Here is a 26,413-nt window from a genome sequence, read left to right as displayed (position 1 = left end):
AACTATAACTAGCACAAGAACATTCACCAAAAGAATGGTTTAAAAATAAACATGATCACTGCAGTTACCTGTAAGGATGATGAAACATTCCTCTCAATGTCAGTAAATAATGGGACAAATAAAAGGAAAAGAAAAAAACACTGAGTGTTGGAATTCTGAAATATATGTATTTATAGAATGTTATGCTTTTATCAGTCTGCATTCAAAAAACAGACTCGTGTTCTAGTTACATCCTACTTCGGAACTGAAGACTGGAAGATAAGTAAAACTCTTTGCAGGGCGGAATAAAGAGACAAACAAACCACAGATAGTTTAATCAGAGAGAAAGTTCCTGCATTCAATGAACTGAAAACTGCTCCATAGTAAAGGGAGAACCTGTTAGATTGCACAAGATCCTGTCAGTGAGGCAATGATAGGACATTAAGAGAAGCAAAGAGTGTGCAGCCAGCTAAGATAGGGAGAATGCATGGGAAAGATTCTCACAAGGAAAAGAGGCAAGATTTGGTAGAAATTGGAAAGAAATTAATAAAATACTGCAGTGAGAGGTGACATGAAATGTGGGTGAGGTCTATGTTTGCAGCATATTCTGTTTACATTTCAGACTTCATAAGAACATAACAAATAGGAGCTGGAATAGGACATTTGGCCCTTCAAGCCTGCTCCGCCATTCAACTAGATCATGGCTGATCTTCTACCTCAACTCCACCTTCCCGCACTATCCCCATCTCCCTTAATTTCCTTAGTTCCCAAAAATGTATCGACCTCTCTCTTGAATATACTCAACGACTGAGCATCCACAGCTCTCTGGGGTAGAGAATTCCAAAGATTCACAACCCTTTGAGTGAAGAAATTTCTCCTCATCTCAGTCCTAAATGGCCGACCCCTTATTCTCAGATTGTGACCCCGTGTTCTAGATTCCCCAGTCAGGGGAAACATTTTCTCAGCATTAACCCTGTCAAGCCCCTTACGAATTTTATATGTTTCAATGAGATCACCTCTCATTCTTCTAAACTCTAGGGAATATAGGCCTAGTCTACTCAGTCTCTCCTTATAGGGCAATCCCCTCATCCCAGGAACCAGTCTGGTGAACCTTCGTTGCACTCCCTCTAAGGCAAGTATGTCTTTCCTTAGGTAAGGAGACCAGAACTGTACACAGTACTCCAGGTGTGGCCCCACCAATGCCCTGTATAATTTAGTAAGACTTCTTCACTCTTATACTCCAATCCCTTTGTAACAAAAGCTAACATACCATTTGTTTTCCTAATGACTTGCTGTACCTGCATGTTAACTTTCTGTGATTCATGTACAAGGACACTCTGGTCCCTCTGAATGCAAACATTTCCCAGTCTCTCACCATTCAACAATATTCTACTTTTTTGTTTTTCCTACCAAAGTGGATAACTTCACACTTCCCCACATTGTATTCCCTTTGCCATGTTCTTGCCCACTCAGTCAACCTGTCTATATCTCTCTGCACCCTCTTTGCGTCCTCCTCATAGCTTACTTTACAACCTAACTTTGTATCATCAGCAAACTTGGAAACGTTACACTCAGTCCCTTCATCTAAGTCATTAATATAGACTGTAAATAGCTGAGGCCCAAGCACTGATCCTTGTGGTCAAACATGAATTCCCTTTCATAAAACCACGTTGACTCTGCCAAATCATATTACTATTTTCTAAGTGCCCTGTTACCACGTCCCTGATAATAGATTCTAGCATTTTGCTGATGTCAGGCTAATTGGCCTATAGTTCCCCGTTTTTTCTCTTCCTCCTTTCTTAAATAGACGGGTTATGTTTACTACCTGCCAATCCGTGGGGGCTGTTCTGGACTCTAGGGATTTCTGGAAGATTAATGCCAGTGCATCCACTATCTCTGCAGCACCTCTTTTAAAATCCTAGGATGCAGGTCGTCGGGTCCAGGGGATTTGTCACCACTTAGTCCCACTTCCTGCAATTATCCGATCATTCAGCCCATTAATGTTCTCTCTGTGATTGGAGCATCTGCTATATTCGCTGCTCACGATGCGGTCTCCTCTACATTGGGGAGACCAAACGCTGATTGGGTGACCGCTTTGTGGAACACCTCCGTTCAGTCCGTAAGAGTGACCTCGAACTTCCGGTCGCTTGTCACTTTAATTCTCCGCTCCACTCCCACTCTGACCTCTCTGTCCTCGGCCTCTTACACTGTTCCAATGAAGCTCAATGTAAGCTCGAGGAACAGCACCTCATCTTTCGATTAGGCACTTTACAGTCTTCTGGACTCAACATTGATTTGAACAATTTCAGACTATAAGCCCCCATTTTTTCAGGCGGCAGCTGTTGATGATTCTGCCATCCCCATTTGTAACATTTTATCTCTCCTGAGTTCAATCCTAGCACAGACTGTGCCTTCAATTCTTTCCTCCCCTCCCCTCCCCCTTTCCCTGTCTCTGCACCTGCTTCAAACCTGTTACATCTCCAACTTTTACCAGTTCTGACGAAGGGTCCCAGACCTGAAACGTTAACTCTGTTTCTCCCTCCACGGATGCTGCCTGGCCTGCTGAGTGTTTCCAGTATTTTCTGTTGTTATTGCTATTTCTTCTCCCCCTTTTCTTTCTCCCCCTCTACTCAGGGATTTACTTATATTTCAGTTTTCCGTTCTGATGAAGGGTCGACACCCAAGATGTTAACTTGTCTCTTCTTGCTTCAGATGCTTTTTGTCGTGCGGTATATTTCCAGCATTTTCTGTTTTTATAATAAATACGATAACTGTTGAAGTTAAATGTTGGTACCTGAGAATCATTTTGTGCACAGATCAATCTTTACAAAAGCGAAGTCTGTAAATGTAGAATTGTAATAATTTCATGGGATCCTATTCTAAGGATATCGACCCCATCAATCAGAGTGACTGGCAGTTATACCACACCACACGCAGGATTACATTCTATGTTTTTAACCAGAATGATTTTAATTTTACCCAATCTATTTGTTCATCAGGTAGAAATGTATTCAATGACATCAAACTGATATTGACCAGTTCTGCATGTGTAACTGCTGGAAGCTGTTGATTACATTTTCTCGTTCAGTTCACTGACCTGGTCCTTTACTTCCTCTGTCTCGGTTTCTTTCAATCCTCCTGACTGTTTATCCCTTTTCCATTTGCCTATCTGATAACTACCTGTATATACTTTCTCTCCTGTTGTGTGAAGGGGATAATATGTTTGCCACACTTACTCAAGAATTTGGAGCATATAATTAACTTGAAATGAGAATATTTGTAATTATTTTATTTATTCAGCAAACCTGGGCTGCTGGACAATTCCAGACACCGTCTCTAGAGAGGATTACAGTGTGTTTAGATATAAAAGTGTTAATGTTCAGTGTGACCAAAACTGGATTGGCCTTGTGTGAAAGTCTACACAAACATCCTTTAGTCAATAATGAATTTCTGTTCATGTTATACTTCACTTCAATGTCTTGTCGACCACATCTGAACCGTGACATTTTAAGGCCCAGATCCCTTCCTTGGCCCTTTTATTGTAGATCACAATACACTGTGATGGAGAAAAGCCCCCAGAAAATACTGGAAAGCCTCTGGAGGTCAGACACAGTATTTTGCTTTTGCACCGTGATGGAGAATATATGGTGAGATAAGGAGCCTCTCTCTCTCTCTCTCTCTCCTTCCCTCTGCCTGTCTCTCCCTCTCTGCTTGTCTGCCTCTCTCCCTCTCTGCCTGTCTCTCTCTCTCTCTCTCTCTCCCTGTCTGTCTCTCTCTGTGCCTGTCCCTCCCTGTCTCTTTCGCCCTGGCTCTCTCCCTGTCTGTCTCTCTCCCTGTCTCTTTCGTGCCTGTCCCTCTATCTGTCTCTCTCCCTGTCTGTCTCTCGCCCTGACTCTCTCTCTCTCTCTCTCTCTGTGCCTGTCCCTCCCTGTCTCTTTCGCCCTGTCTCTCTCCCTGTCTGTCTCTCTCCCTGTCTGTCTGTCTCTCTGTGCCTGTTTTTTCCTGTCTCTCTCGCCCTGTCTCTCTCCCTGTCTGTCTCTCTCCGTCTGTCTCTCTCTCTCTCTCTCATGCCTGTCCCTCTATCTGTCTCTCTCCCGGTCTGTCTCTCGCCCTGTCTCTCTGTGCCTGTCCTTTCCTGTCTCTCTCGCCCTGTCTCTCTCCCTGTCTGTCTCTCTCCCTGTCTCTCTCTCTCTCTGTACCTGTCCCTCTATCTGTCTCTCTCCCTGTCTCTCTCTCTCTCTCTCTCTGTGCCTGTCCCTCTCTCTCTCTCTCTCTCTGTGCCTGTCCCTCTATCTGTCTCTCTCCCTGTCTGTCTCTCTCTCTCTGTGCCTGTCCCTCTATCTGTCTCTCTCCCTGTCACTCTCTCTCCCTCTCGCTTGTCTGTGTCTCTGCCTGTCTCTATCACTCTCTGTGCTTGACGCTCTATCTTTCTCACCCCCTGTCTCTCTGTGCCTGTCTCTCTGCCGGTCTCTTTCTCTCTCTCTGCCTGTCGTTCTCTGTGTCTCTCTCTCTCTCTCTCTCCCTGCCTCCCTCTTTCCTCATGTCTCTCTCCCTCTCTCTGTTTGTCTCTCCGTCTCTGTGCCTGTCCAACTCTCAGGCTCTCTCTGCCACTCTCTCTCTTTCTCTCTCTCTCTCTCTTTCTCGCTCTCTCTCTCTCTCTCACTGCAGGGTGTGTCCGCCCGGTTAAACCTTTCCCCGACAGTGTCTTCCCGTTTCCCCTGTGTGCTACTGAATTAATTTCTAATTCTGGATCATTGCCGATTTTACCAATCACTAACCGGCTGTGAAAGTTGCAGTGAGTGACTAACTTTCTATCTGTGTCCCTCTGTCACCAGCTCCAGTCACCTTGGACCCTAATACAGCCCAACCTGAACTTCTCCTGTCTGAGGACCTGAGCACCGTGAGAGACACCGGGAAACGGCAGCAGATCCCCGACAATCCGGAGAGATTTGATTCCTGTGTCTGTGTCCTGGGATCAGTGGGATTCACATCAGGGAAACATTCCTGGGAGGTGGAGGTGGGGAACAAAACTGCCTGGGATGTGGGTGTGGCCAAGGAGTCCATCAACAGGAAGGGGAAAATCACCCTGACTCCAGGTAACGGATTCTGGGCAGTGACGCTGAGAGATGGGAATAAATACTCGGCTTGTGACGAACCATGGAAACCCTTAGAGCTGAGTGTGAACCCGAGAAAGATTCGAGTCTGCCTGGATTATGAGCGAGGGAAGGTGTCCTTTTATAACTCAGATAACAAGTCCCATATCTACACTTTCACTGATACATTCACTGAGAAACTCTATCCTTACTTCAGTCCATCTCTCACTGATGGGGATAAAAACACAGACCCGCTGAAAATCTGTCCCCGGACAGTAATAATCCAGGAGGATGAGGGTTTTATCCCTTTATAAAAATAAAACAGCTTCTTATACCAGACACAATATTCCCAGACTCGGCACCTCCAGCGAGACCGCGCAGGCAGCCTGAAGCTTATTGGAACCCCACAGTGCACCGGCCCGATACTCCACCCATTGACTCACCCGGTGAGTGCCAGGTCCCGGCAGTGGAGCAGAAGTCTGGGAAAATCACACCCAGATAATCACCGATAAACACCCGCAGGGTCTGGGAAAATCACACCCAAATAATCACGGATAAGTACCCGCAGGGTCTGGGAAAATCCCACCCGATAACACCAATAATCACTGATAAATACCCGCAGGGTCTGGGGAAATCCCCCCGATAACACCAATAATCACCGATAAATACCCACAGGGTCTGGGAAAATTCCACCCGATAACACCAATAATCACTGATAAATACCCGCAGGGTCTGGGAAAATCCCACCCGATAACACTAATAATCACCGATAAGTACCCGCAGGGTCTGGGAAAATCCTACACCGATAACACCAATAATCACTGATAAATACCCACAGGTTCTGGGAAAATCCCACCCGATAACACCAATAATCACCGATAAATACCCGCAGGTTCTGGGAAAATCCCACCCGATAACACCAATAATCACTGATAAATACCCGCAGGTTCTGGGAAAATCCCACCGATAACACCAATAATCACTGATAAATACCCGCAGGGTCTGGGAAAATCCCCCCGATAACACCAATAATCACTGATAAATACCCACAGGGTCTGGGAAAATCCCACCCGATAACACCAATAATCACCGATAAATACCCGCAGGGTCTGGGAAAATCCCCCCGATAACACCAATAATCACCGATAAATACCCACAGGGTCTGGGAAAATCCCCCCGATAACACCAATAATCACCGATAAATACCCGCAGGGTCTGGGAAAATCCCCCCGATAACACCAATAATCACCGATAAGTACCCGCAGGGTCTGGGAAAATCCCCCCGATAACACCAATAATCCCCGATAAATACCCGCAGGGTCTGGGAAAATCCCACCCGATAACACCAATAATCACTGATAAATACCCGCAGAGCCTGGGAAAATCCCACCCGATAACACCAATAATCACCGATAAATACCCGCAGGTTCTGGGAAAATCCCACCCGATAACACCAATAATCACCGATAAATACCCGCAGGGTCTGGGAAAATCCCACCCGATAACAGCAATAATCACCGATAAATACCCACAGAGTCTGGGAAAATCCTCCCGATAACACCAATAATCCCCGATAAATACCCGCAGGGTCTGGGAAAATCCCACCCGATAACAGCAATAATCCCCGATAAATACCCGCAGGGTCTGGGCAAATCCCCCCGATAACATCAATAATCACCGATAAATACCCGCAGGTTCTGGGAAAATCCCACCCGATAACACCAATAATCACCGATAAATACCCGCAGGGTCTGGGAAAATCCCACCCGATAACACCAATAATCACCGATAAATACCCGCAGGGTCTGGGAAAATCCCTCCCCGATAACACCAATAATCACCGATAAATACCCGCAGGGTCTGGGAAAATCCCTCCCCGGTAACACCAATAATCCCCGATAAATACCCGCAGGGTCTGGGAAAATCCCTCCCGATAACACCAATAATCACCGATAAATACCCGCAGCATCTGGGAAAATCCCCCCGATAACACCAATAATCCCCGATAAATACCCACAGGGTCTGGGAAAATCCCACCCCGATAACACCAATAATCACTGATAAATACCCGCAGGGTCTGGGAAAATCCCACCCCGCTAACAGCAATAATCCCCGATAAATACCCGCAGGTTCTGGGAAAATCCCACCCCGATAACAGTAATAATCACTGATTAATACCCACAGAGTCTGGGAAAATCCCACCCGATAACACCAATAATCACCGATAAATACCCGCAGGGTCTGGGAAAATCCCACCCGATAACACCAATAATCACTGATAAATACCCGCAGGGTCTGGGAAAATCCCACCCGATAACACCAATAATCACCGATAAATACCCACAGGGTCTGGGAAAATCCCCCCGATAACAGCAATAATCACCGATAAATACCCGCAGGGTCTGGGAAAATCCCACCCGATAACACCAATAATCACCGATAAATACCCGCAGTGTCTGGGAAAATCCCACCCCGATAACAGCAATAATCACCGATAAATACCCGCAGGGTCTGGGAAAATCCCACCCGATAACACCAATAATCACCGATAAATACCCACAGAGTCTGGGAAAATCCCACCCGATAACACCAATAATCACCGATAAATACCCGCAGGGTCTGGGAAAATCCCCCCGATAACACCAATAATCACTGATAAATACCCGCAGGTTCTGGGAAAATCCCACCCGATAACACCAATAATCCCCGATAAATACCCGCAGTGTCTGGGAAAATCCCACCCGATAACACTAATAATCACCGATAAATACCCGCAGGGTCTGGGAAAATCCCACCCGATAACACCAATAATCACCGATAAATACCCGCAGTGTCTGGGAAAATCCCACCCGATAACACCAATAATCACTGATAAATACCCGCAGGGTCTGGGAAAATCCCACCCGATAACACCAATAATCACCGATAAATACCCACAGGGTCTGGGAAAATCCCCCCGATAACAGCAATAATCACCGATAAATACCCGCAGGGTCTGGGAAAATCCCACCCGATAACACCAATAATCACCGATAAATACCCGCAGTGTCTGGGAAAATCCCACCCCGATAACAGCAATAATCACCGATAAATACCCGCAGGGTCTGGGAAAATCCCACCCGATAACACCAATAATCACCGATAAATACCCACAGAGTCTGGGAAAATCCCACCCGATAACACCAATAATCACCGATAAATACCCGCAGGGTCTGGGAAAATCCCCCCGATAACACCAATAATCACTGATAAATACCCGCAGGGTCTGGGAAAATCCCTCCCGATAACAGCAATAATCACTGATAAATACCCGCAGGGTCTAGGAAAATCCCACCCGATAACACTAATAATCACCGATAAATACCCGCAGGGTCTGGGAAAATCCCCCCGATAACACCAATAATCACCAATAAATACCCGCAGGGTCTGGGAAAATCCCACCCGATAACAGCAATAATCACTGATGAATACCCACAGGGTCTGGGAAAATCCCTCCCGATAACACCAATAATCACTGATAAATACCCGCAGGGTCTGGGAAAATCCCACCCCGCTAACAGCAATAATCCCCGATAAATACCCGCAGGTTCTGGGAAAATCCCACCCCGATAACAGTAATAATCACTGATAAATACCCACAGAGTCTGGGAAAATCCCCCCGATAACACCAATAATCACTGATAAATACCCGCAGGGTCTGGGAAAATCCCACCCGATAACACCAATAATCACCGATAAATACCCACAGGGTCTGGGAAAATCCCCCCGATAACAGCAATAATCACCGATAAATACCCGCAGGGTCTGGGAAAATCCCCCCGATAACACCAATAATCACCGATAAATACCCGCAGGGTCTGGGAAAATCCCCCCGATAACACCAATAATCACCGATAAATACCCGCAGGTTCTGGGAAAATCCCACCCCGATAACACTAATAATCACCGATAAATACCCACAGGGTCTGGGAAAATCCCCCCGATAACACCAATAATCACCAATAAATACCCGCAGGGTCTGGGAAAATCCCACCCCGATAACACCAATAATCCCCGATAAATACCCACAGGGTCTGGGAAAATCCCACCCGATAACAGCAATAATCACTGATAAATACCCACAGGGTCTGGGAAAATCCTACCCGATAACAGCAATAATCACTGATAAATACCCACAGGGTCTGGGAAAATCCCTCCCGATAACACCAATAATCACCGATAAATACCCACAGGGTCTGGGAAAATCCCACCCGATAACACCAATAATCCCCGATAAATACCCACAGAGTGTGGGAAAATCCCCCCGATAACACCAATAATCACCGATAAATACCCACAGAGTGTGGGAAAATCCCCCCGATAACACCAATAATCACCGATAAATACCCACAGAGTCTGGGAAAATCCCCCCGATAACACCAATAATCACCGATAAATACTCGCAGGTTCTGGGAAAATCCCACACCGATAACACCAATAATCACCGATAAATACCCGCAGGGTCTGGGAAAATCCCACCCGATAATACCAATAATCACTGATAAATACCCGCAGGGTCTGGGAAAATCCCACCCGATAACAGCAATAATCACCGATAAATACCCGCAGGGTCTGGGAAAATCCCACCCGATAACAGCAATAATCACCGATAAATACCCACAGGGTCTGGGAAAATCCCCCCGATAACAGCAATAATCACCGATAAATACCCGCAGGGTCTGGGAAAATCCCACCCGATAACACCAATAATCACCGATAAATACCCACAGGGTCTGGGAAAATCCCCCCGATAACACCAATAATCACCGATAAATACCCGCAGGGTCTGGGAAAATCCCACCCGATAACACCAATAATCACCGATAAATACCTGCAGGGTCTGGGAAAATCCCACCCGATAACACCAATAATCACTGATAAATACCCGCAGGGTCTGGGAAAATCCCTCCCCGGTAACACCAATAATCACCGATAAATACCGGCAGTGTCTGGGAAAATCCTACACCGATAACACCAGTAATCCCCGATAAATGCTCGCAGGGTCTGGGAAAATCCCACACCGATAACACCAATAATCACCGATAAATACCCACAGAGTCAGGGAAAATCCCATCCGATAACACCAATAATCCCCGATAAATACCCACAGAGTCAGGGAAAATCCCACCCACTTTAATAAATAACTGCAATAATCTGAATATCTGCACTTTGCCATTGCCCAGCGCCTCAGCGATTGAGAAAACAGTTTGATTTTAGGATCCCAGCTTCTGTTTATAATAGTAAATTGTATGAGTATCAGTAAACAATGAACTGAACCATAGTGATAGAATAGGCTCACACACGCTAACACATTGCTTTAAGAATAATGTCCTGTGTAAGATGTTGGAAACTGCTGAATTGATGGTGTATCGGGTCTGTATAATTATTCCATTCCCTGTGGTCCTGAATGTATTTCTCTACATGTATTTAGTGCTCTGCTCTATATCTCTGGAGGTGATCTTTATGTGAGGTCCCTCAGCTTCACTGACTGTGTTTGACATGTGATGTAAGGTCACTGCAATATACATCCGATACTTTGTAGAAATACCTGCGATGCAATCTGATCACGGGTTTACTTGTTGGTCATTTAAAGCATCTCTCTATTTACAACATGTGTGTGATTCCTGTGATGAGTGTGTAATGTGAGAGTTTGGGATCTATAACAAAGTTCCTTACAATCGTTCCCGTCTGACAGAGTGACCGCTCCAGTCTGATAGGTGATCAGACTCCAGTTAACATCAGATGAATGTAACAGACCGGGGATGGAAAGGGTTAATCAGGGATTCCTGCAGCTAAGCTGAAGTGAATTCCTGAAGTTTGTTAGTGTAGTAATGAAGCAGAGGGGAGATGAGGAGCTATTTGATGCAGTGAGTTGCTATGATCTGGAATGCACTGCCTGAAAGCGGGGTGGAAGCAGATTCAATAGTAACTTTCAAAAGGGAATTGGATAAATACTTGAAGGGGAGGAATTTGCAGGGCTTTGGTGAAAGAGCGAGGAGTGGGACTGATTGGATAGCTCTTTCAAAGAGGCTCGATGGGCCGAATGGCTTCATTCTGTGCTGTAAGATTCTATGAATGTCAATGAGTGGTGTCAATTCTCAGCTTTAGTCTGTCACGTATGATAATATAATCTCCAAACCATGGTGTCTTAGAACAATGTTAACATTGTGTGCCCAGGGGAATTACTTGCTGTTTATTGACTTGACACAGGAGGGACACATGAATGTTAGTTGCTCAAGGTAAAGCCAGCATGGGAATGTAGAAAGGGTGCCAGGGACAGACAAACCGGTGCCTAAAGAGACACAATTCAGAATCAAGCTTGGGGGCGACCAGGTTCCCAGTGAGGACGGACTGAGCAGCTACACGAAAGAGTGGGTGGGATGAGAAGGTGCTGTTACCCATTGACAGGAGCTACAAGGACTTGGGTGCTCAGTCCTGCAGGAAGAGAAACATCTGTGTTGACACTTTCTGATAATCAAAGAGTGGGAAGGAGCAGGGAACGCAGCTGCTGTGACACGCTGACAATCACAGGACAATGATAAGAGAGGGTATAAAAATAGAGAGCCTGAACCGAGGAGGAGAGCTACGGTGAATCCTCCACAGAAGAAGCCTGGGTTGGCGTAGTTCCCAGGACAGAGACAATCATTGTGATCACTGTGTCCTGTTAGGTGAGGCTGTCTTATGGCAGGAATGTTGTACGATGTCCTCTCCCTGCTGTGACATGTTGCTGCTTTGCTGGTATGTTTCAAGTCTCTCGCAAATAAAGCTTCAATTGATTTTAATCAACACATATGTAGTCGTGTCTGATTCAACAGGCCTGAACTCAAATTATATTTAGGGACACAGTACATCATTTGGCTAACAGGTGTTATCAGTTCCTGTTGCCTGGTTCCATTTTTATCTGTTGAGTCATAGCCAGAGAATCACTTGCAATGGATTCTCTTCCTGGTGTCCCCCAAGGTCTTATTCTTGGCCTCCTCCTATTGCTCATCTACATGTTGCCCCTCGGGGACATCATCCGAAAACACAATGTCGGGTTCCACATGTACGCTGACGACTCCCAGCTTTACCTCACCACCACCTTCTTGACCCCTCCACTGTCCCTGATTTGTCAAACTTTTTGTCTGAAATCCAGTACTGGATGAGCAGAATTTCCTCCAACTAAACATTGAGAAGACCAAAGCCACTGTCTTCGCTCCCCACCACGAACACCGTTCCCGAGCCACTGACTCCAGCCCTCTCCCCGGCAACTGTCTGAGGCTGAAACAGACCGTTCACAACCTTGGGGTCGTATTTGACCCCGAAATGAGCTTCCGACCACACATCCACTCCATCACCAAGACTGCGTACTTCCACCTCCGTAATATTGCCTGAATCCGCCCCATCCTCAGCTCATCTGCTGCTGAAACCCTGCTCCATGCCTTTGTTACCTCGAGACTTGACTATTCCAATGCTCTCCTGGCCGGCCCCCCATCTTCCACCCGACATAAACTTGAGCTCATCCAAAACTCAGCTGTCCGTCTCCTAACTCGCACCAAGTCCTGTTCACCCATTGCCCCCTGTGCTCACTGACCTACATTGGCTTCCGGTACAGCAATGTCTCAATTTTAAAATTCACATCCATGCTTTCAAATCCCTCCATGGCCTTTCCCCTCTATATCTCTGTATCCTCCTCCAGCCCTACAAACCTCCGAGATCTCTGCACTCCTCCAATTCTGGCCGCTGTACATCCCCGATTTTCCATCGCTCCACCATTAGCGGCCATGCCTTCAGCTGCCTGGGCCCTAAGCTCTGGAATTCCCTCCCTAAACCTCTCCACCTCCTTCCTCTCCCTTTAGGATGCTTCTTAAGACCGACCTCTTTGATCAAGCTGTTGGTCATCTGTCTAATATCTCCTTATGTGGCTCGGTGTCAAATTTTGTTTCATAATCGCTCTTGTGAAACGCCTTGGGACCTTTCACAACATTAAAGGCGCTATATAAAGGCAAGTTGTTATATTTACTATGCTTTGTTTACTGGGTAAGATGTTATGGGCCTGAATTTGCGGTGCCTTCGCGCAAAAACCCGGAACTTGCGATCTGTCAAGAATCTTCCTGACAGATCGTAGCCATTCCTGGGAAATGGACATCCCCCGGGCGGAGAGTTCGGCTATTTGCCCAAGTGCTGCCCAGCGAAGGCCAGTGAAATTCTTATGCCTGGTAAAAGCATTTTAAATTAATATAAAAATATTTCTTTCCTCAATTATTTAAACATTAAAACACCTGTAAAATAAATTAAGGTTATTTTTAGCCCCTTTAAAATTATTCAATTCATTTTTCAAAAATTTACATTTTTGTTTCAAATGCTTAATAAAATTATATTTCAATTAATTTTAAATGTGATTTTTTTAAAATTGGTTATGTGCTTTTTATGTGATCCCCATTCTTGCTTATGGGGATTCTGTACGTACGGGGAGCCTCTGACTGCAAATTCAAGGCCTATGTATTCCTGTATTATTTATTATATTTACATGGCAGGTTTTTCAAATATTAAAATTCACATATTCTATGTGTAAAGTCTGCGCCTCAATAATACACGGACTTCAGGAGAACAGTTTAACAGGTACTTTACTGAACAAGAGGCAGCTTGAAAGTGAAACTACAGAAGCCTGCTAGGGCCTTTTATACAGGGGTGGTCACTGCCGGTACTGCAGTCTGAGACCAGTTATTCCCTTAAAGGCACATACACAACAATTCCTCCCCTTTTAGATAAACAGTACATAACATTCATTTAACAACTAAATAATAACTAATTACAATTACAATTTTCTCAGTAATATATACATCAACTGAAATAGTCATTTATAAGTTCAGTCTTTGAAGAGGCTTCCTGATCCGGACTGGATAGCGCCTTTCTCGAGTATCCTGTTCTGGCGGTGGAGTCAATTCTGGCTCATTGTCATTGGTTGGTTCGTCAGCTTCCAATACCCCTGCTTCTGAGGTAGACGCAATCTGTACTTCGGGCTCATTACCAGGTGCACATGCTTGTGGTACAGGTTTGGCTTGTTCCTGCGACTCTAGAATCTGGTCAGCATGGCGGCTCACGATGCTCTCTCCAACGTCCACTGTGTACATTAGTGGTCCCTGCTGTGTGCATATCGTGCCTGGCTGCCATTTTTCTGTTCGGTAGTCGCAGGCCAAGACTGGTTGCCCTATCTTGAAGCTCCTGGTTGGCTTCTCATTTATGTGCTGGAACTGCTTATCCTCAACATCTCGTCTTATGTTTGGTTTGAGCAAATCCAAGTGACATCTTAGTCTCCGGTTGAAAAACAGTACGGCTGGAGTTTGGTTGGTTACTGCATGTGTCGCATTCCGGTAAGCAAACAGGAAGTTATCCACCTTGTGTTGCAGTGGTATGTCGTCATTATACATTGCCATTATGGCCTTTTTAAAGGTCTGAACAAACCTCTCAGCCAATCCATTTGTGGCTGGATGATATGGGGCAGATGTGTAATGTTTCACCCCATTATTCTTCAGGAACCTCCGGAAATCCTCAGACACAAACTGCGGGCCATTGTCGGAACAGATCTGTTCTGGCAACCCATTCCTGGCGAAGATGGTCCTTAGGACTGCAATAGTTTTCTCCGTGGTGGTGGAGGACATTTTAATGACCTCTGGCCATTTCGAATGGACGTCCACAGCGATTAGAAACATTGAGTCCATAAATGGACCAGCGAAATCAATGTGTACCCGTTGCCATGGAGATGAGGGCCACTCCCATGGATGTAGCGGGGTCTGTGGTGGAGCGTTTTGGACCTTCTGGCATCCTGTGCATCTCTTGGTCATATCCTCGATTTCTTTATCGATTCCCGGCCACCACACAAACGCCCTGGCTACGCTCTTCATTTTTACCCGTCCCAGATGACCCTCGCGAAGCTCATTGAGTACTCTATCTCTCAACTTGGGTGGAATTACCACTCGGGATCCACACATCAAGGTACCCCGGCACACTGACAGCTGTTCCCTCCTTGGCGAGAATGCTGGCAACAGTGAGTCGCCATATGCTGGCCATCCCTTCACCGTCAAATCATAGACCCGAGAGAGTGTCGGGTCATTTCGGGTTTCCTTCTCAATACTTGCGTTTGTAACAGGCAAACATTTGACTATGGTTGCATGGAATAGCTCCACCGTGTCCACTGCAGGTGCTTCTTCCGCCGTAGGCAATGGTAGGCGCGACAGCCCATCAGCGTTTCCATGTTGTTTCGTACCTTTGTACTCTATGTCATACTGATGTGCCCCTAGGAAAAGTGACCATCTTTGCAGCCGTTGCGCCGTCATCACCGGAACGCCCTTCTTTGGGTTAAAAATTGAGACCAGGGGTTGATGATCAGTCAGTAGGGTGAATTTCTGCCCGTGCAGATAGTGATTGAACTTCTTCACCCCCCCACACCAGGCTGAGGGCCTCCCTGTTAATCTAGGCATAGTTACGCTCGGCTGAGGTTAGCGAGTGCGATGCAAAGACTATGGGCCTCTCTGAACCGTCACGGAATTTGTGTGACAGCACCGCTCCAATGCCGTAAGGTGACGCATCACATGCCAACCGAATCGGTAGTGTTGGGTTGTAGTGGGCCAATACTTCTTTTGAAGTGATTTGGCATTTACATTCCTGAAAGGCACGCTTACACTCATCACTCCATTTCCATGTTACACCAGTTTGAAGGAGGGCATTCAGTGGGTGCAGAATTGTAGATAAATTCAGCAAGAACTTATGGTAGTAGTTCACCAACCCGAGGAACGACCTCAGTTGCGACACATTTTCTGGTCCTGGAGCCTTGACTACAGCCTCAATCTTGTCCGGCGACTTATGCAACCCTTCCTCATCAATCATGTGGCCACAATACGAGATTTGTCTCCTGAAGAACTCGCATTTGGGACGGTTGGCTCGTAGCCCATATTCCTGCAATCTCGTGAGCACCTGTTCCAGGTTGGCAAGGTGTTCATTGTCATTTTCGCCCATAACCAGGATGTCGTCCAAATAACACTGGGTCCCTGGGATCCCTTGCAGGACTTGTTCCATTGCCCTCTGCCACATAGCTGGGGCTGATGCTACCCCAAATACCAGTCGATTGTACTGGTAAAGGCCTTTGTGAGTGTTTATCGTGAGGTATTTCCTAGATGCTTCTTCCACCTCCATTTGTAGATACGCTTGAGCCAGGTCAATCTTTGTAAAACGTTTCCCTCCAGATAGTGAGGCGAAAATATCTTCTATCCGCGGAAGCAGATACTGTACTGTGTGCAGGACTGGGTTCACAGTCACCTTGAAGTCCCCACAGATGCGAACCTTCCTTGGCTCCCCAGGCGTGCTGCTCAATGCTTTCTTCATTACAGGAACGATGGGTGTGGCCCACTCGCTCCAGTCCACCTTAGACAGCACCCCCGAACGCTCCAGACTCTCCAGTTCAGCTTCCACAGCTGGGCGTATCGCATATGGCACCGGTCTGGCCTTGAAAAATTTTGGGTTTGCGTTATCCTCAATCTTTATGGTTGCCTTTACTCCTTTTAGAGTCCCAAGTCCTTGTTGGAACACCTCTTCCGCATCAGATAGAATTTGTGACAGACGTCCAGGTGCGACGTCATCATCTTTTTTGTCAGTCACAGTTAGTGCCAGAATGGAATGCCAATCCAATTGTAGTCTTCGGATCCATTCACGTCCCAATAATGGTGGTCCTCCATCTCGTAGTATATACATGTATAGTTTCTGTGTTTCCTTTCCGTTATATTCAACTGGCACCCTTATTTTTCCTCTGGGGTAGACCTTTTGCCCCGTGTATGTCTTCAATACAATGGACATGTCCTTTAAGGGTATATGTGAGAATAGCCACTGATAGTCTCATCGATTCATGATAGTTAGGGCTGATCCTGTGTCCAATTCCATCTTCACTGGGGACCCTGCTATCATGAGGGTGACCCAAATGGTTCGGTGATCTTCTTTTGCGATCACGTTGTGTAACTTTAAACAACTTAGTCGCCTGCTCCCGGAGTCCTTATCACTCTCCTGATCTTCTGAACTACTATCTGTCAGTTTCTTTACTTTCCTGTACTGTTCCTTAGTCGTTCTTATCATGTTGGTCTTCTTTCCCGACCTGCAGACTCTTGCTATAGGTCCCATTTTCCCCGCATTGCCTGCATATGTTGTCTTTAAACCAGCAGTCCTTCTGCTCATGGGTTGTTCTGCCACAGCGATAGCACTTTTCGGCTCCATACGCCATTTCGTTAGCGCTGTATTCTTGTGGTTCCTGTTGTATTTCCGCAGCTCCCTGTGCTGCTGCTTTGTAGGATACTGCCACGCTGAAAGCCTGTTCTAGCGTCAGGTCCTTTTTTGAAAGTAGTCGTTTCTGGGTTCCTTCACTCTGGAGCCCGCAGACAAACTTATCCCGTAAGGTGTCTGCCAGTCCTGCTCCGAACTGGCAGTGCTTCGATAACTTGCGTAGTTCCGTAAGATAGTCAGCATTGCTCTCATTGTGCTGGTTTCTTTTATGGAACTTGAATCTTTCTGCTATCAGCAGTGGTGTAGGGCTTAGATGTTCCTGTAAGATATGAACAATCTCCTCAAAACTTTTCTCCATTGGTTTAGCTGGGGTAATTAAATTCCGCAATAGGCCGTACGTACTCGCACCCATCAGATTTAATAATACCGATGCCCTCTTTCCATCAGCCACCTCATTTGCCTTGCAGTACACTTCAATGCTTTCCACATACGTGGTCCAGTCTTCTACCTCGTTGTCGAAAGCAGTGATACTGCCACTTTTCGGCATCTTGGGCGATTTAAAATGGCGCCTCCCGCGCTTTTGCTTCTTCCCCAATGGAATAAAATGGCGCCTCCCACGCTTTTGCTTCTTCCACTTACTGCCACGCTGCTCCTAGCGTTCTACGGGGTAATGGCGGCAACCCGCAGCTTCGGCACATCTCGCTTTCCTTTCCCCCCATTTAGTTTCTCTCCGCTGTCCTGTTCTCGAGCACCGACCGCACCCTGTGCGCTCCACCCTCTTTCTCTTGTTTTCTTTTCCCGGCGACGCTGCGCGGCCCGATTTGTAGAGCCGCTCGATCGAGCTTGAGCCCGCCGCATTCCGGAAGGGTCAGCGCGCTACCTGCTACCAGCACGATTCGCTGGAACCACAGTCTCTCCCGCAATTCTCCAAACACCGATGGATTCTTTGGGCGATTGCCCTTGGTCGACGCCCGTTGCTCAGACTACGACCTTCCAGGACCTTCCTTTCAGGCGAGATCCCCGTGAGATGATGCCACACTGCAGGTGAGTTCGAACTTACTCGTCGCCACTGTAAAGTCCGCGCTTCAATAATACACGGACTTCGGGAGAACAGTTGAACAGGTACTTTACTGAACAAGTGGCAGCTTGAAACTGAAACTACAGAAGCCTGCTAGGGCCTTTTATGCAGGGGTGGTCACTGCCGGTACTGCAGTCTAAGACCAGTTATTCCCTTAAAGGTACATACACAACACTATGAGCCACGTTTGTGCAGAGATAGAAATGCAGGAACAGGAGGAGGCCATTCAGCCCCTCAAGCCTGTTCTGCCATTCTATGAGATCGTGGCTGAACTGTACCTGAACACCATTTACTGCCATTGCTCCATATATCCTTAGCCAACAAAAATCTATCGATCTCTGTCTTGAAAATATCAATTGACCCGACATCTACAGTCCTTTGGGGAACAGCGTTCCAGATTTCTACTGCCCTTTGTGTGAGAAAGGGCTTCCTGATTTCCCTCCTGAATGAACTGGCTCTAATTGAAGATTTTGGGGTCGATTTTCATTAAGCTGTCGGGAAGGAGGCAGGACCACAACTTTCGGGTTTTAGTCCCGCCTACATCGATGTTCGGCCAATCCACGCGATTTTCCCTTGATTGACCTTGTTGAGACCGCCCAGCTGGCTCAGCAGGCCAATTAAGGGCCAACCGGCAACAGGTGACGTCACAGACTGAAATTTCATCTGTCAGGGCGTCCTGACAGATGAAATATCAGTGTTTCACTGCTGTTTGAAGCTGTCAAACACTGACAGTCTGAGTTCTAACCTGAGTCCTTCTACACAGACTCAGTTAGAACTCTCAGCAGCACTCAAAGCTGAAGGCTGTCACTTTTGACAGATCGCAGCCATTCACCTTTCAGTGCCGGCTGAGTGATGGGCTCCCGACACCTAGAGGAAGAAAGGCTGTTAAGGTAAGTACAGGTAATTTAAACTTCTTTAGACACTTTAGACACACCAAACACACTTACCTTTGCACTCATGCACTCATCACTCACCTGAACACCGACATCGCGACCCCTCCAAGTCCTTCAACCCGACGGCCCGCCTGCTCTAACCTGGCGTAGTTTGGAGCCGTCGGGAATCCCACACGACACCCCTCAAAATAGGAACTAGGCTAAAAACTGCCTGTTAACTAACTGTTAACAGGCAGTTAATTGGCACTAATCCCTTCCCGCCTCGGGTCGGCGGGTCCCAGTGCGGGGCGGGTACCTGCCTCCTCTGAAACTTGCGTGGAGGCGGGTTTTGGGCGGGTTGGTGTCGGGACCCCCGAATTCGGGATTTCCCCCCCCCCGCCACACGCCTGAAACCCCGCCTGACGGCTCCAGGAAAATCGACTCCATGTCTCCTTGTTCTTGCTTCCCCCACCAGCAGAATTAGTTTCTCTGTTTCTACCCTATCGAATCTTTGTAACATTTTAAACACCTCGATCAGATCACCCCTCAATCTTCTATACCCATGGAATACAAGCCAACCTGCCCTCGTAATTAACCCTTTACACCCCGGTATCATTCTGGTGAATCATTGCTGCACCCCCTCCATCCTGAGGAGCGATGCCCAAACCTGGGCGCAGTTCTCCAGATGGGGTCTGACGAACGCTCTGTACAACTGCAGCATCATTTCCTCCCCTTTGTAATCCACCCCCCTTGAGATAAAGGCCAACACTCCACCAGACTCTTTGATTGCTTTTTGTACCTGTCTACTCGCTGTAAATGATTTGTGAACTTGGTCTCCCAAATCCCTTTGTTCCTCTACGGCCCCTCGTTTCTCACCATTCAGATTTATCTTTTCTTGTGTCCAAAGTGGATGACCTCACACTTGCCCACATTAAACTCCATCTGCCATAGTCTTTCCCACTCATTTAATCTGTTTCTATCCTTTAGCAACTTCCTGCTCCCATCTGCACTACTTACTGTCCCTCCTACTGTCATCTGCACACTTGGAGATACAACTTTCATCACCAAGTCATTAATAAATATGGTGAAAAGTTGAGGCCCCAGATCAGATCCCTGGGGAACACCACTTGTCACATCCTGCCAATCTGAGTACCTCCCCTTTATCCCCACTCCCTGTCTCCGACCTCCCAACAATTTCCACCCCAAATCAAGAGGTGACCTCCAATTCTGTACACTCTCATTTTTACCAATAATCTTTAGTGTGGAACTTTATCGAATGCCTTCTGAAAAACCATACAGATCGGATCAGCCATGATCCTATTGAATGGCGGAGCAGGCCCGAGGGGCTGTATGGCCTACTCCTGCTCCTACTTCTTATGTTCTTATAACACCCACTATTCTGCCCTCGCAGCGCGTTCCTATGCAGAGCTAGACAGGTAGCTAACAACTTGATATCTTCCCATAAAATCACAAGGCTTGACTTTTCTTGTAATGCTTTACTGAAAGATTCTTATTATTGTAAAACTGAAATACAACACAGAAATGGAAGCACACATTAGTATACAAGCGCATAACTGATATGCATACACAAATTTAGGTACGCCTGAGCAACACAGTACATTTAGCATGTAAATTACCAAACACGTGGAAACACAGCTTACTGTAAATATACATTTAGCAAACTGGAAGGCATTCTCTTTAAATTAGCCCTGTACATAGTGCATCAAAATACAGCTACTAGTTAACCAGCTAGACAGAGAGTGAGCACTTCACGGCTAGCTGTGTAAGTTTGCTTACAGAGAAAAGTTACAAACTAAACATTTTCTGCAACATACAGTGTACATTAGTCATCTATAACATTCTCAAGTACTTACAGACAAATAATATCCAAGACTCAAGCATGGGAACAATACAACTTAGGAGCACCGTGGTATAGGTCCTGCTCCAGCAGGGACTCCACGAGAACTGAGTTCGCAGTCCTGTGGGGAGCGTGATGACCTCATCACGCTCGGTCGCGTTTCCCGCGCTTAGGGCGTCACGTGATGCGCGTCGTCGCATTTGCCCACGCTTGGGGCGTCACGTGACTGCGTCGTTGCGTCAGCGCGTCTCCCGGTACGGAGGCTGGCCGTTGAGGCCGAGGTTGCGAGGCCGGTCTGTGCCGGTGCTTGCCGCGGGGGCGGAAGACCGCGTCGCTCCCGTCAGCTGGCCGATGCGGCCGAAGTCGCGGTAGGCCGGGCTGTGCCGGCGGCCGTCTTGGAAGACAGAGTCGGGCCGGCGGCCGGCGCGCGTGCGTCACGTGACGTCAGCGCGTTAGGTTGCCTCTTAAAGGGGCAACGGCCGAACAGGTAAGTTAAAGGGGCAACAGCCCCAACAGGTAAGTTATACATACATAAGTAAGTTAAGTACATACAGTAAGGTTAAGTTAGAGGAACTAACATAAATTGCTACAGAGAGACAGCACACCCACAGACATTCCCTTGTCTATCTTATTACTGATCTCCACAAAAAATTCAACGAGATTAGTCAGACATGACAAGCTATTCTGGCTCCCCCTGATCAGCTCAGATTTGTTCAAGTGCTCAGTCACTCTATGTCATGGGGCCGTGCATTCACGGGGCCGTTTTGCTAGGGTTTTCGGTAGTGGACCCAAGCGCAGGAAACCTATCCAAGGACTCGAGACCGGGTAGAACTCAAAAGATGCTTCCTTGAGACTCGAGAACATAGAAACAGGGTACCACTCGAAAGGAGATTCACTTGAGACTCGAAAACACAGAGACATAGTAACACGCGAAAGGCGATTCCTTGAACCTCGAAAACACAGAGAGAGACTCGAGAGAGCTGCTACCTGCAGGCAGGCGAATCCAGGACTGAGCAAAGAGGACAGGAAACAGGAAGCTTAAATACAGGCCAGAGTGGTCACGTGACAATTAATCAAATGAGACAGGAGACAAATACATTAACAAGACACAGGTGAGGCCAGAGAATCAAGACAAGGACAAAACTGAACAACTTTATTAACTAGCCTAATTACTCTGATGAGATCAATTACTCGAGAAACAGGTGAGGAGAGGGGCCCAAAGGCACAGCAACAGCGCACCGAGGCCTCAAAAACCACCCTCAGGCAGCGAGCAGAGGGAAGTGCCACTGAAGCCGTTACACTCTATCCTTAATGACAGAATCTAGTAGCTTTCTCACAACTGACGTTAAACGGACAGGCCTGTAGATACCTGGTTTGTCTACGAGGCACTTTACAGCTCTCTAGCCTCAATATTGACTTCAATCTTTAACTATATCTCCCACTTTCTCTCCGGTAGGACCTGCTAGCAATATAGGATGGATGTGCCAATGATTCTGGAGACAGGGGGAGGGAGAGGTACTTAGGGTGGGGAGCCTCCCAGTCGGAACACTGTGCTGGCGAGGCGGTCTGCACCCACGGTGCCCACCTGTTTTTATCTTGTCCGAAACATCAACTTGTCTGTTGCCTCTACTGATGTTGCCTGACCTGCTGAGCGTCTCCAGCATTTCCTATCTTCGGTTCAGGTTTCCAGCATCTGCAGTATTTGTGCTTTTTTGTTGTAGAAATGTTCTGTGCCGTACTGATGATTCGCCAACAGGTGGGCACAGTTATTCTTCCTAACCCGTCAGTGCACCTTGGGCGACTTCACAGGATATTTAAGGATCAGGACAGGCATTCGGCCCATCTTACTTGATCCATCCAGGAAGACTCCACTGTTCCCCCGTCATTGCAGCATTCCAGTTTCTATTAGATAATTTCATTGTTTCTGCTTCCACTCTATCGAGGAGCCCAGTCCAAGTGTTAATCACTCTTTGTGTGGAGAAGAACTTCCTATTTTCAGTCTCGAGCTTGCATTTTACAATATTGATCCTGTGTCCCCTTGTCCTTCTCTAAATTCATTCTTGGGATATGGGGGTCTCTGGCAGGGACAGCATTTATTGCCCATCCTTCGTTGCCCTTGATTGGAAAGCTCTTTCAATGAGCCGGTAAAGGCACGATGGGCCGAATGGCCTGCTTCCATGCTGCATGATTCCGTGATAAAAATCAAAGTTTATTCAAATGAGAATTGCATTTAACAAACCCACCATGAACGGGGTAGAATAAATGAACCACTTCTCAGTGCTACCAGCAGATGTCAGAATTGTTCCAGGTATTTGCTCTGACGCTTTGCTTTCACACAGTGCAGAGAACGTGCCCAGCAGATACTGAATACACGCTGAGAGATCACTCCTGTCCAGCAAGAACTCCGGATAAATATTTCACTCAACAATCTCTTGGAATATGTTTCTGTATTCTTATTAAACAGGAGGCATCAGCAGACAAAGCAACAAGGGCAGATCACAAACAACAGCAGGAAGTGCTGGAAACACACAGCAGGTCAGGCAGCAACTGTGGACAGAGCAGAAAACAACAGCAACTTGCATTTATATAGCTGCTTTAACATTATAAAACATTCCAGGAGTGATTATCAAACACAATTTGACACCGAACCACATAATAAAATATTAGGACAGGGGAACTGATCGGGAAGATGGAGAGAAACTATTTCTGCTGGTTGGGGAGTCTGGGACCGGGGACACAGCCTAAAAATTAGAGCCAGACCTTTCAGGAGTGAAGTTCAGTAACAATTTTACACACAAAGGGTGGTAGAAGTTTGGAACTCTCTTCCGCAAACGGTAATTGATGCCAGATCAATTGTTAATTTTAAATCGGAGAATGGTAGATTTTTGTTAACCGAAGGTATTAAGGGATGTGGGCCAAAGGAGGGTATATGGAGTTAGGTCACAGATCAGCCATGATCTCATTGAATGGTGGAACAGGCTCGAGGGGCAGAATGGCCTCTTCCTGTTCCTATGTGACCAAACGCTTGGTGAGAGAGGTAGGTTTGAGGGAGCATTTTAAAGGAGGATAGAGAGGTGGAGAGGTTTAGGGAGGGAATTCCAGAGCTTTGGGCCTAGGCAGCTGCAGGCACAATAGTGGAGCGAAGGAAATTGGGGATGTGCAAGGAAACAGAATTGGAGGTGCGCTGAGATCTTGAAGTGTTGGTGGGGTTGGAGGAGGTCACAGAGATGGGGAGGGGCGAGGCCATGGTGAGATTTGAACACAAGGATGATCATATTACAATCGAGGCATTGCCGGACCGGGAGCCAATGTAGGTCAGTGAGCACAGGGCCGATGTGTGACCAGGACTTGGTGCGAGTTAGGAGACGGGCAGCTGAGTTTTGGATAAGCTCAGGTTTACGGAGTGTGCGAGGTGTGAGGTCGGCCAGGAGAGCAGTGGAATAGTCAAGTCTAGAGGTAACAAAGGCATGGAGGAGGGTTTCAGCTCGATGTCTGAGCAGTGGAGCCTTTGTCAGAACACCCTCAGATGTTGCTGTTTTTTGGTATTGTTTAATTCACTGCCACTTCTCCAGGAATGTCCACCGCGAGTGTAGTGGCGCTTCTTAGTTTCCAAACAGGCAGGCCACTGGGCTGTGGGGCTTTTAACATCGAGTAGACGCGTGTCGAAATAAAACGTTCCCAAACGTAGCTTTGTCTTTTAAACGGTTTACTATAACACTTAACAAACAGAATTACAAAGCAAACACGTATAAACGAACACGGTCAAAAACTGTACTGCTCCAAACCTCACAGCTTCTGCCTCTTTCACCACGTGCAGTTTAAAACTGTAAGATGGCTGCACCCATGTGTGGCTTAGGGACTGTTCCATTGTGGCAAGAATGAAGGGGGTGTCGGACTATACTACTGGAGCAAGAAAATAGGGGGTTTCTTAATACAATAAGTCGTTCAGGTAAATTAACTGTATTATGCCATTTAGCCACTATTTTAAAGTATTTTCTTAAGCTTTTATGGCTCTTACATTCCGGCCCCTAATTGACTAGGCACATGAAGCATATCAATTACTCAAACATTAAGAGTCATAAACTAATGAGTTCAACATATTTACAATACAAGTGTCCACTTTTTTCTTTCGTTCAGGAGCTTTTCACGCTGCTTCTTGTAGCAGGCAGAGCTTTGTGATCGGTCTCTCCAGGGTACTGGTCTTGGTTTGCAAACAGACGCGACGAACGACGCCTCTGGAGTCTGGCATGGTCTTAATTATTTTTCCCATCAACCAAGAATTTCTAGGGGCTGAATCATCCACAATTAAGGCAATGTCTCCGACGATGAAGTTCCTCTTTATTTTGGACCATTTTTGACGCTCCTGTAGCAGAGGTAAGTATTCTCTTGTCCATCTGGTCCAGAAGAGGTCTGACATATACTGAACTTGCCTCCACTTCCGACGGGCATACAGATCTTCCTTTTTGAAGACTCCCGGGGGCATGGTTGGCTGTGTTTTCAACAACAACAGGTGGTTCGGAGTCAGGGCTTCGAGGTCATTGGGATCATCTGATGTCTTGGTTATCGGTCGGTCATTAATGATGGCTTTGACCTCGCACAGAACGGTTTGGAGTCCCTCGTCGTCCAGCGCTTGCTGCTTCAGTACAGAACTGAGTAGTTTTCTTACGGTGCGTATCTGTCTTTCCCAGACACCTCCGTGGTGGGATGCAGCCGGAGGATTGAAGATCCACTTAATTCCTGTTTGCATCATGGCTTCCTGTATTTTAAGCTGATTCCAACCTTCAATAGCTTCCCGTAGTTCTCTCTCCGCTCCGACAAAATTAGTGCCATTATCAGAACGCATAATGGACACCTGTCCTCTTCTACAGACAAAGCGCCGCAAGGCGTTAATACAGGAATCAGTGTCAAGCGTGTGTGCCACCTCAATATGAACTGCTCTGATGGTCGAACAAGTGAAAAGCACACCATATCTCTTGACAAGGCTCCGTCCTCGCTTTACCTCGAAAGGCCCGAAATAGTCCACCCCTACGTTTGTAAATGGGGGCTTGTCTGGTAACAAACGGTCTTCAGGCAGGTCTGCCATTTTCTGCTCCCCAGCTCTAGCGTGTAACCGTCTGCAAACAATACATTCAGAGAGTATTTTTCTTATTACGGAATTAGCTCCTGGAATCCAGTATCTTTGTCTTAGCTTCGCAAGCACGTGATTCCTCCCACTGTGTCCAATACTCTGGTGTATATGCTGAAGAAT

At 46.8% G+C, this 26,413-nt stretch overlaps 2 protein-coding genes across 2 annotated transcripts in view; one reads left to right on the top strand and one right to left on the bottom strand.

Annotated features, from left to right (window-relative positions):
- The window catches only part of LOC147096197 (zinc-binding protein A33-like), a 57,482-nt gene extending 52,079 nt beyond the window's left edge, over positions 1-5,403 (top strand). Inside the window, exon 6 of the mRNA XM_085975067.1 lies at positions 4,815-5,403. Coding sequence (XP_085831193.1) covers positions 4,815-5,386 — 572 coding nt within the window. The 3' untranslated portion in view covers positions 5,387-5,403. The remainder of the gene's footprint in view (positions 1-4,814) is intronic.
- The window catches only part of LOC147096194 (E3 ubiquitin-protein ligase TRIM39-like), a 546,064-nt gene that overhangs the window by 147,984 nt on the left and 371,667 nt on the right, over positions 1-26,413 (bottom strand). The gene's annotated exons all lie outside the window — the stretch shown is intronic.

Source organism: Somniosus microcephalus, unplaced genomic scaffold, assembly GCF_052327205.1.
Source record: "Somniosus microcephalus isolate GS21.2 unplaced genomic scaffold, FLI_Smic_1.0 unresolved_chr1, whole genome shotgun sequence".
Taxonomy (NCBI): domain Eukaryota; kingdom Metazoa; phylum Chordata; class Chondrichthyes; order Squaliformes; family Somniosidae; genus Somniosus; species Somniosus microcephalus.
Note: the sequence above shows the minus strand (reverse complement) of the source record. Positions and strands in the feature narration are given on the sequence as shown.